Raw genomic sequence first — 19,893 nt, 5'->3', positions numbered from 1 at the left:
AATTAATAAATTTTAACAGATAATTGACAAATTATATTTTAAAGTCACGTGACTTTCATAATTCTTTTGCTATTGATCCGATTGGGTTGAAATTTAGTATTTGGGCTTTATTTAGGATGCAAGTAATAAATTTTGCAAGAAATTTGACATATTGAATTTTAAAGTCACGTGACTTCCATAACTTTTTTGCTATTGATCCGATTGGGTTCAAATTTGGAATTTGGGGTTTATTTAGGATGCAATTGTTGATTTTTTACAAAATTTTAAAATATTGAGTTCTAGGGTCACGTGACTATCAAAATTTCCTATTTGATTGAAATCTGCTATTAGATGATATGTATATATTTATAGATAATATTTTGTATTACCCTATTCCTTTTATCTTAATTAGTTAAATTATTTCGTAAATTTGCCTTAAAAAAAAAATTAAAATATCATCGGTTCGAATACATAGGCTTTAAAGGGAACTTATCTTCTTTCGTAATATTGTAGCATTATTATAGATTTTCAAAAATTTTGTCATAAAGCTTTTTCATTACTTTTTGAATGGTCTTTAGCCAGAAAAAAGAAATTTTGAATTTGGAGCATGTTTTGAAAAATTTTCATTTTGGGCCGGATTTTGTTTGAAAATCGATAAATGCAAATAAATAGGTTTTCTGTTCATTTTAGAGTCAAATCGATAATAACCTTTTTGAAAGGTATCCTGAAGTAATACAAGATAGAAAAATAAAAAGTTGAAATTTTTCCATAGGGCTCTTGATAATTTGATATTTATGATTATTAGTTTTTTACAATTTTCTCCGAATCTGTGATAGCTATAATCAATTAGTTTTAGCATTCGAATACCTCGTAACATTCCCTAGAACTTTTGTTTAAGACAAAAAGTTGTCAGAGTTATAGTTTATTTAGAAAAAAATAAAAACCATTTTTTCACAATTTTTCATGGCTATACCCCTTTCGAATTTGGAGCAAAAAAAAATTTTTTTTTCTTGGGTTTTTTTTACTTGACATTGCCATCATAGGGCTTACATTATGATTTGTCGATTATAATTTTAACAAAAAAAAATGGTACCGTGGGAAAAAACGAGCTTTCTTTTATTTTTTTTCACATTTTTACTAATATCTCGGCTTCTATAGCTTTATTCAATTCGTTGATGGTTTCTATTATTCCTTATTCTTCTCCTGTTAGTTCTTTTTATATTTTATTACAATTGCCTTTCGAAATAAAACTGAAAAATTAAAAAAATCGACGTAAAAACCCGGTTGTGTTATCCCTATACATAGGCTCTTATGGGACCTTATTTTTTCCTTTATATTATGGCACTCGTATAAATCGTGGAAAATTTTGTCATAAAGCTTTTTCGTTAGTTTTTGAATGGTTTTTAACCAAATTCCAAATTTGAACCCAATCGGATTAATAGCAAAAAAGTTATGGAAGTCACGTGACTTTAAAATTCAATATGTCAAATTTCTGTCATAATTTATTACTTGCATCCTAAATAAAGCCCAAATACTAAATTTCAACCCAATCGGAACAATAGCAAAAGAATTATGAAAGTCACGTGACTTTAAAATATAATTTGTCAATTATCTGTCAAAATTTATTAATTGTATCCTAAATAAAGCATAAATACCAAATTTGAACCCAATCGGACTCATAGCAAAAAAGTTACAATAGTCACGTGACCCGGAAGTCAAATGTCAAATATCTGTGAAAAATTCATAATTGCATCCTAAATAAACCCCAAATACCAAATTTCAATCAAATCGGACAAATAGGAATAAAGTTAAGGTAGTCACGTGACCTTAAAACATAGTCATGTCAAATATCTGTAAAAATTTATTAATCTTATCCGAAATAGGTACTAGGTACCAAATTTCAACCAAATCGCACCAATACCAAAAAAGTTATGATACTCGACTAACCTTAAAAATCAATAATTTCAAAAAATTTTTATTTATAACCCAAAAGCAATGTTTAAGAATTATTAACATATATTAATAATAAACTAAGTAGTAAAAACTCACCTAATATCTAAATTTTTATTTTAAATTAAATAGATCATTACGACTGACCCGTGTATATATTCGAATAATTTTAATAAAATAATCGGGCAAATTTCATTTCGTCTCACCCCGGTATGAAACCACTGACTTTTCAAAAAAACGGCATTTTTCGAAGACGTCAAAATGTTTGCCGAATTTTCCTGGCCGCAATACACAATTTCCCCAATTGATATGCACAGATTCGGAAAGCCCATTCATTTTCTGATTCGGTGCTTCCTTTCCCTGATCGTTTCCGGTTCATTTTCATTCATAATTTTACAAAAAACTCGACCAAGTCCCGGCCACCTGTCACGAGCAAAAAATTTGTATCCACCATGCGTCAAAGTATTGTTCCCACTAGCCATTTCATCAGAGTTTAGGTTGACACCTCCAATTACCTGCAAAAACGCAAAAAAATGGACTTTTTTCATAAAATCGCATTTTTCGGGTACTTGTACTATCGCTGGAACCCTGAAATTTTAGTATGTGTTGTAAAACAAAATTTCGGATCCTTTAGATGTTGTTTGATCCTTTCACCATGTACAGGGACGCGGCAAATGAATTAAACGCAAAAATTCGAATTGCTCAGAACCTATTAAAGTTGGAAGATTGTAATTTTACACAAATACTGGGGTTATTAAAGTATTTAATGCCTGAGAATATAAATGGTCCAGATGCCACTACGAAAAAGTTATTAAATAAAATGTGATTTTCGGGTCGGACCTTCATGGGTAAAGTTCATTATTGCTCGCCCTGTATGGTTCCCAAAAATTTCGGTTATATGGCATATGAAAGGTAAAGGATGAAGTTATTTTTTGAAAAAAAAATTTTTCCCAAAATAAGTATCGTTTGGCGGAAAATCCCAAAAAACTGAAAATGCCAGAACTCGTAAAATAAATTTTTTACAAAAAAAAGCTCCAAGTATGTCAAATCTCTTATAAAACGAAGTCTTTTCGCCGAAACACTTTTTTTATAAAAATTTTTTTTTAGCCTCTGGAGAAGTTTGAATTTTTTTTTTAGTCACTTTTGTTCGCTTATAACAACTCACCCTGTACACCGATCGGGCCCAAAAAGTATACAGACATGAATTACTATAAAGTCTTTTATGCCTAAAAATTTCAATATTTTTGACAGCGTTAAAATTGAGATCTCGTGCAAAAATGAATTTTGACCGGTTTTTTTACGAATTTTTGACTTTGAGACAGTACCGCTCCGTTTGGTGGTACCGGAAAAAAAATTCGTTTACGGATCCATCATTCCCAATGTATTGAGAGACTCTATGCCAAATTTCATCGTTTCGCTAGCCATACAGCCAAAGATATGAATTTTTATTTCCAAAAAAACACGATTATTTATTAAAATTTATTTATTATTTATTTAACTCGTAAAATAAATTTTTTACAAAAAAAAGCTCCAAGTATGTCAAATCTCTTATAAAACGAAGTCTTTTCGCCGAAACACTTTTTTTAATAATAATATATTTATTATTATTTATTATTATTTATTTATTATTTATTTATTATGAAAATCCCAAAAAACTGAAAATGCCAGAACTCGTAAAATAAATTTTTTACAAAAAAAAGCTCCAAGTATGTCAAATCTCTTATAAAACGAAGTCTTTTCGCCGAAACACTTTTTTTATAAAAATTTTTTTTTAGCCTCTGGAGAAGTTTGAATTTTTTTTTTAGTCACTTTTGTTCGCTTATAACAACTCACCCTGTACACCGATCGGGCCCAAAAAGTATACAGACATGAATTACTATAAAGTCTTTTATGCCTAAAAATTTCAATATTTTTGACAGCGTTAAAATTGAGATCTCGTGCAAAAATGAATTTTGACCGGTTTTTTTACGAATTTTTGACTTTGAGACAGTACCGCTCCGTTTGGTGGTACCGGAAAAAAAATTCGTTTACGGATCCATCATTCCCAATGTATTGAGAGACTCTATGCCAAATTTCATCGTTTCGCTAGCCATACAGCCAAAGATATGAATTTTTATTTCCAAAAAAACACGATTATTTATTAAAATTTATTTATTATTTATTTAACTCGTAAAATAAATTTTTTACAAAAAAAAGCTCCAAGTATGTCAAATCTCTTATAAAACGAAGTCTTTTCGCCGAAACACTTTTTTTAATAATAATATATTTATTATTATTTATTATTATTTATTTATTATTTATTGGTGGTATAAAAAAAATTTTTCCCAAAATAAGTATCGTTTGGCGGAAAATCCCAAAAAACTGAAAATGCCAGAACTCGTAAAATAAATTTTTTACAAAAAAAAGCTCCAAGTATGTCAAATCTCTTATAAAACGAAGTCTTTTCGCCGAAACACTTTTTTTATAAAAATTTTTTTTTAGCCTCTGGAGAAGTTTGAATTTTTTTTTTAGTCACTTTTGTTCGCTTATAACAACTCACCCTGTACACCGATCGGGCCCAAAAAGTATACAGACATGAATTACTATAAAGTCTTTTATGCCTAAAAATTTCAATATTTTTGACAGCGTTAAAATTGAGATCTCGTGCAAAAATGAATTTTGACCGGTTTTTTTACGAATTTTTGACTTTGAGACAGTACCGCTCCGTTTGGTGGTACCGGAAAAAAAATTCGTTTACGGATCCATCATTCCCAATGTATTGAGAGACTCTATGCCAAATTTCATCGTTTCGCTAGCCATACAGCCAAAGATATGAATTTTTATTTCCAAAAAAACACGATTATTTATTAAAATTTATTTATTATTTATTTAACTCGTAAAATAAATTTTTTACAAAAAAAAGCTCCAAGTATGTCAAATCTCTTATAAAACGAAGTCTTTTCGCCGAAACACTTTTTTTAATAATAATATATTTATTATTATTTATTATTATTTATTTATTATTTATTTAACTCGTAAAATAAATTTTTTACAAAAAAAAGCTCCAAGTATGTCAAATCTCTTATAAAACGAAGTCTTTTCGCCGAAACACTTTTTTTATAAAAATTTTTTTTTAGCCTCTGGAGAAGTTTGAATTTTTTTTTTAGTCACTTTTGTTCGCTTATAACAACTCACCCTGTACACCGATCGGGCCCAAAAAGTATACAGACATGAATTACTATAAAGTCTTTTATGCCTAAAAATTTCAATTTTTTTGACAGCGTTAAAATTGAGATCTCGTGCAAAAATGAATTTTGACCGGTTTTTTTACGAATTTTTGACTTTGAAACAGTACCGCTCCGTTTGGTGGTACCGGAAAAAAAATTTGTTTACGGATCCATCATTCCCAATGTATTGAGAGACCCTATGCCAAATTTCATCGTTTCGCTAGCCATACAGCCAAAGATATGAATTTTTATTTCCAAAAAAACACGATTTTTCGGGCCCGACCTCGCGTGCATAATATAGTCTGCGACTAAAATATATCAAAAACATAATATAGTCGCAGACTATATTATGCACGCCACGTCGGGCCCGAAAAATCGTGTTTTTTTGGAAATAAAAATTCATATCTTTGGCTGTATGGCTAGCGAAACGATGAAAGTTGGCATAGGGTCTCTCAATACATTGGGAATGATGGATCCGTAAACGAATTTTTTTTCAGGTACCACCAAACGGAGTGGTACTTTCTCAAAGTCAAAAATTCGTAAAAAAATTGGTAAAAATCGAGTTGCTCACGAGATCTCAATTTTAAAGCGTTTAATCGAGCTGAAATTTTCAGGATATATGGGTTCTTGGGGCTTACGTGGCTGTATACTTTTTGAGCCAGATCGGTATACAGAGTGAGTTATTATAAGCGAACAAAAATGACTAAAAAAAAAATTCAAACTTCTCCAGAGGCTAAAAAAAAATTTTTATAAAAAAAGTGTTTCGGCGAAAAGACTTAGTTTTATAAGAGATTTAACATACTTGGAGCTTTTTTTTGTAAAAAATTTATTTTACGAGTTCTGGCATTTTTAGTTTTTTGGAATTTTCCGCCAAACGATACTTATTTCGGAAAAAAAGTTTTTTTCAAAAAATAGCTTCATCCTTTATCTTTCATATGCCATATAACCGAAATTTTTGTAAGCCATACAGGGCGAGCAATAATGAACTTTACCCATGAAGGTCCGACCCGTAAATCACATTTTATTTAATAACTTTTTCGTAGTGGCATCTGGATCATTTATATTCTCAGGCATTAAATACTTTAATAACCCCATTATTTGTGTAAAATTACAATCTTCCAACTTTAATAGGTTCTAAGCAATTCGAATTTTCGCGTTTAATTCATTTGCCGCGTCCCTGTACATGGTGAAAAGATCAGACATCGTCTAAAAGATCCGAAATTTTGTTTTACAACACATACTAAAATTTCAAAGTTCCAGCGATAGTACAAGTACCCGAAAAATGCGATTTTACGAAAAAAGTCCATTTTTTTGCGTTTTTGCAGGTAATTGGAGGTGTCAACCTAAACTCTGATGAAATGGCTAGTGGGAACAATACTTTGACGCATGGTGGATACAAATTTTTTGCTCGTGACAGGTGGCCGGGACTTGGTTTGGTTTTTTGTAAAATTATGAATGAAAATGAACCGGAAACGATCAGGGAAAGGAAGCACCGAATCAGAAAATGAATGGGCTTTCCGAATCTGTGCATATCAATTGGGGAAATTGTGTATTGCGGCCAGGAAAATTCGGCAAACATTTTGACGTCTTCGAAAAATGCCGGTTTTTTGAAAAGTCAGTGGTTTTATACCGGGGTGAGACGAAATGAAATTTGCCCTATTATTTTATTAAAATTATTCGAATATATACACGGGTCAGTCGTAATGATCTATTTAATTTAAAATAAAAATTTAGATATTAGGTGAGTTTTTACTATTTAGTTTATTATTAATAAATGTTAACAATTCTTAAACATTGCTTTTGGGATATAAATAAAAAAAATTTTTAATTATTGATTTTTAAGGTTAGTCGAGTATCATAACTTTTTTGGTATTGGTGCGATTTGGTTGAAATTTGGTACCTAGTACCTATTTCGGATAAGATTAATAAATTTTTACAGATATTTGACATGACTATGTTTTAAGGTCACGTGACTACCTTAACTTTCTTCCTATTTGTCCGATTTGATTGAAATTTGGTATTTGGGGTTTATTTAGGATGCAATTATGAATTTTTCACAGATATTTGACATTTGACTTCCAGGTCACGTGACTATTGTAACTTTTTTGCTATTGGTCTCATTGGGTTCAAATTTGGTATTTATGCTTTATTTAGGACACAATTAATAAATTTTTAAAAGATAATTGACAAATTATATTTTAAAGTCACGTGACTTTCATAATTCTTTTGCTATTGATCCGATTGGGTTGAAATTTAGTATTTAGGCTTTATTTAGGATGCAAGTACTAAATTTTGCCAGAAATTTGACATATTGAGTTCTAGGGTCACGTGACTATCAAAATTTCCTATTTGATTGAAAAATGCTATTAGATGATATGTATATATTTGTAGATAATATTTTGTATTACCCTATTCCTTTTATCTTAATTAGTTAAATTATTTCTTAAATTTGCCTTTAAAAAAAAAATTAAAAAATCATCGGTTCGAATACATAGGCTTTAAAGGGAATTTATCTTCTTTCATAATATTGTAGCATTATTATAGATTTTGCAAAATTTTGTCATAAAGCTTTTTCATTACTTTTTGAATGGTCTTTAGCCAGAAAAAAGAAATTTTGAATTTGGAGCATGTTTTGAAAAATTTTCATTTTGGGCCGGATTTTGTTTGAAAATCGATAAATGCAAATAAATAGGTTTTCTGTTCATTTTAGAGTCAAATCGATAATAACCTTTTTGAAAGGTATCCTGAAGTAGTACAAGATAGAAAAATAAAAAGTTGAAATTTTTCCATAGGGCTCTTGATAATTCGATATTTATGATTAATAGTTTTTTACAATTTTCTCCGAATCTGTGATAGCTAGAATCAATTCGTTTTAACATTCGGATACCTCGTAATATTCCCGAAAACTTTTGTTTAAGACAAAATGTTGTCAGAGTTATAGTTTATTTAGAAAAAAATAAAAACCATTTTTTCACAATTTTTCATGGCTCCCTTTCGATTTTGGAGCAAAAAAAAAATTTTTTTTCTTGGGTTTTTTTTACTGGAAATTGCCAACTTAGGGCTTACATTATAATTTGTCGGTTATCATTTTAAGAAAAAAAATGCTACCGTGGGAAAAAACGAGTTTTTTTTTATTTTTTTTCACATTTTTACTAATATCTCGACTTCTATAGCTTCGATTCAATTCGTTGATGGTTTTTTTATTAGTAATTTCTTCCTGTTAAATCTTTTCATATTTTATTACAATTACTTTTGAAAATAAAAAAGTAAAATTTAAAAAAATCGACGTAAAATCCCGTTTGTTCTATTCCAATAAATAATCGCTCATGGGAACTTTTCTCTGAATTTGGTATTTATGGTTTATTTGGGATACAACTAATAATTTATGACAGATAACTGACATTTGAGTTTCAGCCTAGGTCACGTGACTACCGTAACTTTTTTGCTGTTGGTCCGATTCTGTTGGAATTTGGTATTCCGGCTTTATTTAGAATACAATTAATATACTTTGAGAGATATTTGAAATATAAGACAGTATATTGACACACAACGCGACTATATAACAAATTATGGTTCTTTGAAGCATGATACCCCAACCACTGGTCATCTCTTTCCTTGGCATATAAACGTTGGTACAGCTGATAATTTTTGTTTTTTTTTTAAGAATTCCTTTATAGCCCTTCACAGACAAGACCTAAAGGTTCCAAACTGGTCCCCACGGACCAAAAGTATAGGAGCGAAGCGACTATACTTGTTATATAGGAGCGTCTGCGACTATATTATGCACGCGAGCCCGGGCCCGAAAAATCGTGTTTTTTTGGAAATAAAAATTTATATCTTTGGCTGTATGGCTAGCGAAACGATGAAATTTGGCATAGGGCCTCTCAATACATTGGGAATGATGGATCCGTAAACGAATTTTTTTTCCGGTACCACCAAACGGAGCGGTACTGTCTCAAAGTCAAAAATTCGTAAAAAAATGGGTCAAATTCCTTCCGGGTGCGAGAACTCAAATAAAAAGCTTTTAAACGACTTGAAATGTTTAGGACATAAGGGTCGGTGGGGGCTTAAGAGCTGTATACTTTTTGGGCCAGATCCGTATACAGGGTGAGCTACTATAGGCGAACAAAAGTGACTAAAAAAAAAATTCAAACTTCTCCAGAGGCTAAAAAAAAATTTTTATAAAAAAAGTGTTTCGGCGAAAAGACTTCATTTTATAAGAGATTTGACATACTTGGAGCTTTTTTTTATAAAAAAATTATTTTACGAGTTCTGGCATTTTCAGTTTTTTGAGATTTCCCGCCAAACGATACTTATTTTGGGAAAATTTTTTTTTTCAAAAAATAACTTCATCTTTTACCTTTCATATGCCATATAACCGAAATTTTTGGGAATCATACAGGGCGAGCAATAATGAACTTTACTCATGAAGGTCCGACCCGAAAATCACATTTTATTTAATAACTTTTTATTGGTGGCACCTGGACCATTTATATTCTCAGGGATTAAATACTTTAATAACCCCATTATTTGTGTAAAATTACAATCTTCCAACTTTAATAGGTTCTGAGCAATTCGAATTTTCGCGTTTAATTCATTTGTCACGTCCCTGTACATGGTGAAAAGATCAGACATCATCTAAAAGATCCGAAATTTTGTTTTACAACACATACTAAAATTTCAGGGTTCCAGCGATAGTACAAGTACCCGAAAAATGCGATTTTATGAAAAAAGTCCATTTTTTGCGTTTTTGCAGGTAATTGGAGGTGTCAACCTAAACTCTGATGAAATGGCTGGTGGGAACAATACTTTGACGCATGGTGGGTACAAATTTTTTGCTCGTGACAGGTGGCCGGGACTTGGTTGGGTTTTTTGTAAAATTATGAATGAAAATGAACCGGAAACGATCAGGGAAAGGAAGCACCGAATCAGAAAATGAATGGGCTTTCCGAATCTGTGCATATCAATTGGGGAAATTGTGTATTGCGGCCAGGAAAATTCGGCAAACATTTTGACGTCTTCGAAAAATGCCGTTTTTTTGAAATGTCAGTGTCTTTATACCGGGGTGAGACGAAATGAAATTTGCCCGATTATTTTATTAAAATTATTCGAATATATACACGGGTCAGTCGTAATGATCTACTTAATTTAAAATAAGAATTTAGATATTAGGTGGGTTTTTACTATTTAGTTTATTATTAATAAATGTTAACAATTCTTAAACATTGCTTTTGGGATATAAATAAAAATTTTTTGAAATTATTGATTTTTAAGGTTAGTCGAGTATCATAACTTTTTTGGTATTGGTGCGATTTGGTTGAAATTTGGTACCTAGTACCTATTTCGGATAAGATTAATAAATTTTTACAGATATTTGACATGACTATGTTTTAAGGTCACGTGACTACCTTAACTTTCTTCCTATTTGTCCGATTTGATTGAAATTTGGTATTTGGGGTTTATTTAGGATGCAATTATTAATTTTTCACAGATATTTGACATTTGACTTCCAGGTCACGTGACTATTGGTACTTTTTTGCTATGAGTCCGATTGGGTTCAAATTTGGTATTTGGGCTTTATTTAGGATGCAATTATTAATTTTTGACAGATATTTGACATTTGACTTCCAGGTCACGTGACTGTTGGTACTTTTTTGCTATGAGTCTGATTGTCTTCAAATTTGGTATTTATGCTTTATTTAGGATACAATTAATAAATTTTAACAGATAATTGACAAATTATATTTTAAAGTCACGTGACTTTCATAATTCTTTTGCTATTGATCCGATTGGGTTGAAATTTAGTATTTGGGCTTTATTTAGGATGCAAGTAATAAATTATGACAGAAATTTGACATATTGAATTTTAAAGTCACGTGACTTCCATAACTTTTTTGCTATTGATCCGATAGGGTTCAAATTTGGAATTTGGGGTTTATTTAGGATGCAATTATTGATTTCTTACAAAATTTTAAAATATTAAGCTCTAGGGTCACGTGACTATCAAAATTTCCTATTTCTTAAATTTGCCTTTAAAAAAATAACTAAAAAATCATCGGTTCGAATACATAGGCTTTAAAGGGAATTTATCTTCCTTCATAATATTGTAGCATTATTATAGACTTTGAAAAATTTTGTCATTAAGCTTTTTCATTACGTTTTGAATGGTCTTTAGCCAGAAAAAAGAAATTTTGAATTTGGAGCATGTTTTGAAAAAAATTTCATTTTTGGCCGGATTTTGTTCGAAAATCGATAAATGCAAATAAATAGGTTTTCTGTTCATTTTAGAGTCAAATCGATAATAACCTTTTTAAAAGGTATCCTGGAGTAGTACAAGATAGAAAAATAAAAAATTGAAATTTTTCCATAGGGCTCTTGATAATTCAATATTTATGATTAATAGTTTTTTACAATTTTCTCCGAATCTGTGGTAGCTATAATCAATTAGTTTTAACATTCGAATACCTCGTAATATTCCCTAGAACTTTTGTTTAAGACAAAAAGTTGTCAGAGTTATAGTTTAGTTAGAAAAAAATAAAAACCATTTTTTCCTAATTTTTCATGGCTATACCCCTTTCGATTTTGGAGCAAAAAAAAAATTTTTTTTCTTGGGTTTTTTTTACTGGAAATTGCCAACTTAGGGCTTACATTATAATTTATCGGTTATCATTTTAAGAAAAAAAAATGCTACCGTGGGAAAAAACGAGTCCCTATACATTTTTCCCTTTATATTATGGCACTCGTATAAATCGTGGAAAATTTTGTCATAAAGCTTTTTTATTAGTTTTTGAATGATTTTTAACCAGAAAAAAGAAATCGGAGCATATTTTGAAAAAATGCTTATTTTGAGCCCGGATTTTGCTTCAAAATCGAAAAATGCAAAGATATAGGTTTTCCGTTTATTTTACAGTCAAAACGGTAATAAAATTTTTTAAAGGTACTTAAAAGTAGTACATGATAGAAGATACCTCCTAATATTCCTCATAACTTTTATAAAAGACAAAATATTGTCAGTTTTATGGTTTATTTTTTAAAAAATAAAAAGATTTTTTTCGAATTTTTTTGTGGATATTACCCCTTCCGATTTTGGGCCAAACAAAAATTTTTGGTCTTGCGTTTTTTCAGTAGGGATTGATACTTCGTGATTAACAATAATATTTCGTAGTAACCAAATTAAAATATTAAAATAGTTCTGAGGCGAAAAATGAGTTTTCTTTATGTTTTTTCCCAATTTTATTAATATCTTGGCATCTGCAGCATCGATTCAATTTGTTGACGGTTTTCTTTAATTTTTTATTTTTTTTTTTAATTCTTTCTATGTTTTATTACAATTTCTTTTTAAAATAAAAAAGGAAAATTAAAAAAATCTACCTGACATTCTGTTAACGTAGCCAATCCCAATACATATAATACTGTTATCTGAGGGATCTGATCTTTTCTTTTATATTAAAATTGTATGTTTGGGGCTCACTTAGGTTTCAATTATTAAATTATTTGAATTATTAGTTGAACTTTGTAATTTCATTTAATGAATTTTTACGTTTCATATTTCAAAACTTCTTTATTAGCAATAAATGTTTTTAGTCAAACACTTATGTTTTTTTCAACTAAATGTATAGTCATGATCCCCGACCATTAACGTTATTTAGTAGCTCTTGAATAATTACTAACATTTTGTACCTTAACTTTTTTAAAAGAAAAGCATTTTAATACCCAACATTTCTTATGTCGACTAAATTATAAATAAAAAACTACTTAGACTTGGTAAGGGCAATATAAATTTAAAAAAATGCTTCGATAAAAATATTGCTTTTGACAGTGCGATGGTCGCCACGAATCTGAAATAACATTGAAAGCAAAAATGGTTAACATCAACTAAGCCACAGTAATTTAATTACCGTGGCTAGTTGATGTTAATATTATAATATTAATATCAACTCTAACAATATTATATATAAAAACCCAGAGGCCTATTCTTAAAATCTTAAAATCAATATAACAAAATAATCCAAACCTAGAAAAAAAAGGTCGTCAGTGATGACGACGATGGTTAAATGTCGCCGTTGCGAATCGCTCCATTAAATCATCGCTACATAGAAGCACCTTAAAACTACGGTATCCGGGGTAACCAGCGTAAATAAACATTCATTTTAGATTCCGTTGTGCATTATAAGCGTTATAAAATTTCTTTTGGGAAATTTTTTAAGTTTATTTTGTGCTTATTTAAGGAATATTAATTATTTAGAAGTTATATAAATCGGTTTTAGTTGTAAGTTTGTTTTTGTCGTTTTTAGGTAAGTGATTTGGACGCATAAACAGTTAAGTTTTATTGTGCTGGCGATTGCCTTTCTCAAAGCCCTAAAGCAATAGAGTTTTCTCATTGTATGCTACAGATTATATTTTCTCCAGTTTCAAGATAAAAAATCAAAGGTAAGTTTTTAACATAATTTAAGTATATTATAAACATGGTAATTTTAAAATCCATTTATATAATACAGTTTTTAGTTATATAGTTATTTTCTATTGTTTCTAGGTTTGTGATCTGAAGCAATAATTATTATCAGACCTATTAAATCGGCAATTTCTCTGCTGCGGTGACAGACCAAGCAAGCAAGTAAAGTTTTTGAGCATATTTGACTCATTGCATCCTATAGTATTGGTATTCCATAGTTCCATTCTACAAAATCAAAGGTAAGTTTTATCTAACTTTATTTATTTTCAATATTGTAACCTTAGAACATTGAATGCCTAGAATAAGCCTAGCTGCAAATCATAGGTGAGGTTGTTTGAGTTCACCATCTCTCAGACAATGATGTCATATCGACTTTACAATTTTTTATTCAATACATAATTTTCTTAATCCACTAATTTTTTTTTTATATGTTGTATTTTGTAACATGTTAAAAGTGGACTCTTTAAAAGTTTAATTTATTTGCTGACTAATAATATATACTTTGAGGTAATAAACAAATTATTTTGAATAAAAAAAGATTCCAAGAAGAACAAAAAAGCAGAATACCTCTATGTTTACAATGCACGTATTTGATGTTGCCACTTTGTGTTGTTTTTCTAGATATTTTTTCTGTTGTTTTTTAGATATCTGTAAAGCTAGTACCTGATAAATATCCAGCGACCAAAAATCTAGAACGTAGCATATGTCGTTTGCCAGCAACCTATTTATAGTCCGCGCCCGCTGTTATTTCATCGATGCCCGCATCTCTTGAAATTCCTAAGGAATTTTAATATTTTTTTGTCCAGATATTAGCAATTAAAAACTTAATCGATTTTTAGTGGTTATAAAACTATACAAACTAAAGTTTTTTAATAAAAAAATATTGAATTGTTAGATGTTGAAAAATATAAAAGGCTATGGAACTCCTAACGGCTATGAGGAAAAGTTTTATTTATATCCTTTGGCAGTTATAGCCATTTATAACATCTAACTCAATAATTTTTAAGCAAAAAAACTTTCGCTTGTAGAGATTTGCAACCATCTCAAATCCGTTTAGGTATTTATTATATATTACAGAAAAAAGTTTAATTTAAACCTTTGGAAGTTAACCTTTTAATTAATTTCCCTAGTTTGTTAGAGTTTATACCCACTATAAACCGATTTAGTTATCCATTGTTAATATCTAGACAAAAATTATTAAAATTTCTTTGGAATTCCAGGAGATACGGGAATTACATTGATTAAATAATAATGGGCCCCGACTATAAATATGTTCGTGGCAAACGACATATGCTGCGTTCTCCATTTGGTCGCTGGATATCGACCAGACACTATCTTCATTTTTGCACACATTAATTTTGCGGCATTTCGGGTTCGAATAACCAATAAATTTGCTAGATTATAATAATAAACTTAATTACACATTTTTAGTAATATTTTGGTATCCAATACTTAATAGATACTTCACAAAGATGCCGTCTTTTATACTATTGAACAATTATAACCTAGAAGGATGACACCATTGACACCTAACTCGCCTGTGAAAGGAACGATTTAAATTTTCTTTTTTCCAATATATGTGACCCACTTCCGATTTCTTTATTATTTTTCGGCATAAAGAGACTTTTCAGTCTTAATATTAATTAAAAAAACGCACTGAAACCACTCAAAACATCCTTTTAATATTAATACTGTACGAAACGTGCACCATCCAAAAGTAAACAACGAGCGCAGTTGCCAAATACCTTTATTGCGAGAATATTTCTGGGCAAAATTTACAGCATTGCCGCCGTGTGTGAGAATTTGGTGATTTAAAGAATCCAAATTAAAAATATTAATTATTATTAGTGTTTAGTGTAAATATAGTACAAAAAAGTTTTGGTTATTAAACGAGTTTCACTCTTTCTTTTGCTTTATAATAAAGAATGTAACTCAGTTTCTACTAATAATAATAACTTATTATATTACTTTATTTTCTTATGTTAAAATTGAGTAATCACTGGCAATATAGAATACTATGCATATTTATCAACAAAATATCCTCTCTGCCCCCTGTGTAGATGTTGCGCTCAATCCAAAGCAGCCAATGTTTATTCTAGCGTTTATTCTATTATAACATTTAATAGTTTTAAAATCCATTCTCTCCATAAATATGTGATTAGAGATTAAAAGGGTGTGCATGCTATAAGTCTATGCATTCTATAAGTACAATACCAATCAGAGGTTTAATTTAATTTTTAGATTTTTAGATAAAGTGTAAATAAATTGATTGCTTGAAACATAACAAGAACGAAACGAAAATAATGTATATATAAATATTTTCTTTTTAGTCAAGTGGTGTTTTTAAAAGTACTTATTCTTTACAGAAACTTAAGTTTTTTCTAAATTAACCTTATAATTGTTCTTTATCTGCTTCACCTAACTCAGATTATTTTACAAGTAATGCATTTTGTTCTCCAATTATTTATTGCGAGTCTATTTTAAATATGTAAAGTATTTTTCAGTTGCCAATTAATGTCTACTATATGATCACTTAGTGGGACTCACTTTTTAGTTTTTTATATCTAAATATATAAATTTTTAAGTGCCTTTATTACTGATCTGTCTACTAATATTAACTTGGTTTTTTTATCGTTTGGTTTTTTGTAATTAATATATAGTACAACTAAGATATATATATATATATCATATTTTTTTATTTTCAATCCTAATCATATTTTTTTACTTTTGAAAAAACTTTGTTTACAATCGTTTTGAATTTAAAAAATTATTCTTAATTTTTCATTATTAATTATGAAGTCTAGATTATTTATTTCATTCACCTAGATGTTTATTACCATTTAATTCATTGCATTTAATTCCGATTTTAATGCGATTTAATTCCGATTTAACATTAGTTAAAGGTTTATGTTAGCAAATTTATACACAAGAGCACTACTTTTAAATTTAAGTATAATATTTTTGCCATTTAAACTTCCATCCACTAATATTGTAAATTCCTATAAGTTATATATAACAATTCTGAATAGGGCTTAAAATCTAAAATAAGAACGTCTTTAAATTCTTATAGAACATATGCATATAACCATGGTTTATATAGGTAATATAGATTGTTCTGTAATGTTTTCTTGCTGGGCAACTTTCCAATAAATATTTTATTAAAATTACTGGTTAAATTGTCAATTTCCAAAATGTAGCCAGGTGTCATTGTCATTCAAGTATGCTTAATAAATTTTTCAGATGCCAAAAATGAGTAAAAAGTCCGCTAAGACAAAAAACATCGAGAAAAAAAAAATATATCTATCCAAAAAGTTGGAAAATACAGAGAGCGGTGACAAAGAGAAAAATTTACAAAATACTGGTAAGCAAGTACATGTGCAACACAAGTTGCCCATAAACAAGATCCCAGAGGATAGTACAAGTAAGGTAAAATTCAATGAAGTTGTAATAGAGTCTAATAAGCGAAAGTCATTGACGGTTAATGACAACAATGAAGTATTGTTATCAGAAACTGTTAAATATAAAAAACAAAAAGTTGTTGATTCTTTTAAAAAGTTATCCCATACAGTCGAAATTCAGAATAGTGACAAAATGCCGGAAGATACTATAACCAAGTTTGAACTAGCATTAAGAGAAGGCCCCACCATTGTTTGCAGCTGTTGTTTGCGATTATGGTTTCCCACTTCATGTAAAAAAATAAATCTACAATTGCTAAAAAACAAATTTGGAAACCAATTCACTACACAAATTTGCAATGATGGGGTTTTCTTTTGCAAGTCTTGCTCTCAAAACATTTATAAAGGACAATTGCCAAAGTTCTGGTGCGGCCATCATAATATTGTCCACCCTATACCAATTGAGCTAAAAGATCTGACTATCCTTGAAGAAAGGATGGTATCGGCCAGGTTACCTTTCATGCAGATCCGACAGGTAGGATATGCACGACAGTGTTACATAACTGGCCAAATAGTCAATGTCCCTATAAATATAGATACTTCGACTAAATTATTGCCTAGAAATGTAGAGGAGACACAAACTATTCAGGTTAAGCTCAAGAGAAAAATGAATTATAAAAATGATTATCTCCTGGAAACCATACGGCCCGCAGTTGTTCTAAAAGCGGCAAAATTTTTGTGTCAACAACCTCTTTATATACAAGAAGGCATAAAGCAATCAGATAATTGGGAAAAAAATATTAATGGCTACTTAAGATCTCAAGTAGAATCCTCTGCACAGATCTTAAATGAAGGCTCAAAAGTGGTGGAACTGGATTCTAAAACAGTGTGTAGTGAAAATTTTGAAGAATTGTTCGATAATGCGTTTTTCGAAACAATGGAAGTGCCCCTAGAATCTAAGAATGACGATAAAAATATTCAAAAAGAATCTTCAATTGAAAAAAACAATATATACAATTTAGAGGAATTCTTAGATGAAGAAGAAGAGCCTTTAAATCCTGGGGGCCAAGAAACTTTGCTTGACAAATGTAACCTAGAAAATATCTGTTTTGCCCCAGGAGAAGGTAAAACGCCAATACATTTGATGCTTGACCAGTTTAGCGATGAACTCTCATTTCCTACACTTTTCTGTGGACATGCTAAGCAATTTCTTACAAAATTCTCCTATTCTGACCAGACGAAAATACAACTCCAGCACAAAGACAGGCGATTTGCAAGGACAGACTATCTGTTGTATACATTTAAAAAACGTCAACTAATCCAATTATCCAGTGCAATTGCAACATGTCTCAGAAAAAAGAGGAATGAGGATGGAAAATATACAGCTGGACAAGTAAGACAAGCAAATTTTCTAGACCAGCTGATTCGAAGTGACATGGGATTCCATTTTCTTAGTAGAATTGCAGGTTCACCTGCTTATTGGAAGCACGAAAAGACAAAATTACTATGTATGATTCGCCAATTTGGAATCCCCACACTGTTTTTTACCGTGTCAGCAGCCGAAACAGCATGGCCCGAATTAATCAAGGTATTAGCACAAGTTGTTGATCAAAAAGATGTTACTTTAGAAGAGGCCGCGAGTATGCCCTACTTAGAAAAAACTCGCTTAATTAGAACAGATCCGATAACTTGTGCCAGATACTTTGATTATCGGTTCAAACTGCTATTTAAACATATGAAGAGTCAAAATGGACCCTTTAAACAAAATCCCATAGAGCATCATTATTACCGCATAGAATTTCAACATCGTGGGTCTCCTCATGTTCACGGGTTATTGTGGTTATCCAATGCTCCAAAATTCCAAGAAACACCAGAAAGTTTCAAAGAGTGTGCCGAATTCGCGAACAGGTATATTACCTGTAATAGTGATTTAGAAAGTGTCCGTGATATAATTCAGTTTAATACGCATCATCATTCTAAATCGTGTCAAAAAGAAGTGCGGGGACACAAAGTTTGCAGGTATGGTATCCCATACCTTCCAATGGATAAATCGGTAATTCTAACGCCAATAAAAATTGACAAAACCAAGGAAGCGGATTTACGTAAGGCCATGTCTGAAAAGTTTTTAATGATAATGCGTAGGCTTAAGGATAAACCAGATTTATCATTCGAAAACTTTTTGGCTGACCTTGGTATGTCTAAGGATGAGTATCTTAATGTTATACAGCATAACATATTTAAAACTACTTTATTTTTAGAAAGGCTGCCAAAAGATGGATTTATTAACAACTTTAATGCTGAAATGTTCTCCATGATGAAGAGCAACATGGACATTCAATTAGTTTTTGAGCCATATGGTTGTTGCACCTACATAGTCAACTATATCAATAAGTCCCAAAGAGGTGTGTCTGATATTTTAATGAAGACTATGGAAGAAATTAAAAAAGGTAATTTAGATGTTAAGGGCAAACTTAAATCTCTTGCAGCAGCTTTCTTAAATGCGAGCGAAGTAAGTGCCCAGGAAGCCGCCTACAGCGTGTTACAACTACCGATGCATGACACCTGTACCTCCTATGTATACATCCATACAAATCCAATCAGGGAAAGGACAAAAATGTTGAAACCATTAGCACAACTTAAAGAAATGGACAATGACGATCCCAATATTTATTGTGATGGTCTTATAGAACACTATGAACAGCGGCCTGATGAGATGGAAAACATATGTTTGGCTGAGTTTGCGGCCTATTATGATTTCTTTAAGAAACAAGCAGAAACAAAGGCTAATGGTTTACCGTTAAAAGATGGAAGTGGCGTTTTAGTTAAAAGGGGTCATGCTAAAATTTTAGCCTACCGTAGTTATGGACTTCAGCAAGACCCTCTTAACTATTATAGGGAACAAATAATGTTA

The 19,893-nt window shown here is 30.5% G+C and overlaps 1 protein-coding gene and 1 long non-coding RNA gene across 37 annotated transcripts in view; one reads left to right on the top strand and one right to left on the bottom strand.

Annotated features, from left to right (window-relative positions):
• LOC126748089 (uncharacterized) overlaps nucleotides 1-10,766 on the bottom strand; it is a 115,204-nt gene extending 104,438 nt beyond the window's left edge. The window contains exon 1 of the long non-coding RNA XR_007664626.1: nucleotides 10,474-10,766. This is a non-coding gene — a long non-coding RNA (uncharacterized LOC126748089). The remainder of the gene's footprint in view (nucleotides 1-10,473) is intronic.
• The window catches only part of LOC126748056 (uncharacterized), a 1,030,708-nt gene that overhangs the window by 156,528 nt on the left and 854,287 nt on the right, over nucleotides 1-19,893 (top strand). For 11 of the 36 annotated variants that reach the window (XR_007664595.1, XR_007664594.1, XR_007664599.1 and 8 more), the window contains exon 1: nucleotides 17,766-19,429. The exons of 16 other annotated variants lie outside the window; for them this stretch is intronic. Coding sequence is in view for 8 of the 20 variants with exons in the window: in XM_050457042.1 (XP_050312999.1) it covers nucleotides 17,920-19,429 (1,510 nt within the window). In the remaining 12 variants the exon portion in view is untranslated. Of the gene's footprint in view, nucleotides 1-17,734; nucleotides 19,430-19,893 lie in introns of those variants that run through there. 9 more of the 36 variants (XM_050457043.1, XM_050457050.1, XM_050457049.1 and 6 more) reach the window with 7 other exon arrangements.

Source organism: Anthonomus grandis, chromosome 21 (genome assembly GCF_022605725.1).
Source record: "Anthonomus grandis grandis chromosome 21, icAntGran1.3, whole genome shotgun sequence".
Lineage (NCBI taxonomy): Eukaryota > Metazoa > Arthropoda > Insecta > Coleoptera > Curculionidae > Anthonomus > Anthonomus grandis.
Note: the sequence above shows the minus strand (reverse complement) of the source record. Positions and strands in the feature narration are given on the sequence as shown.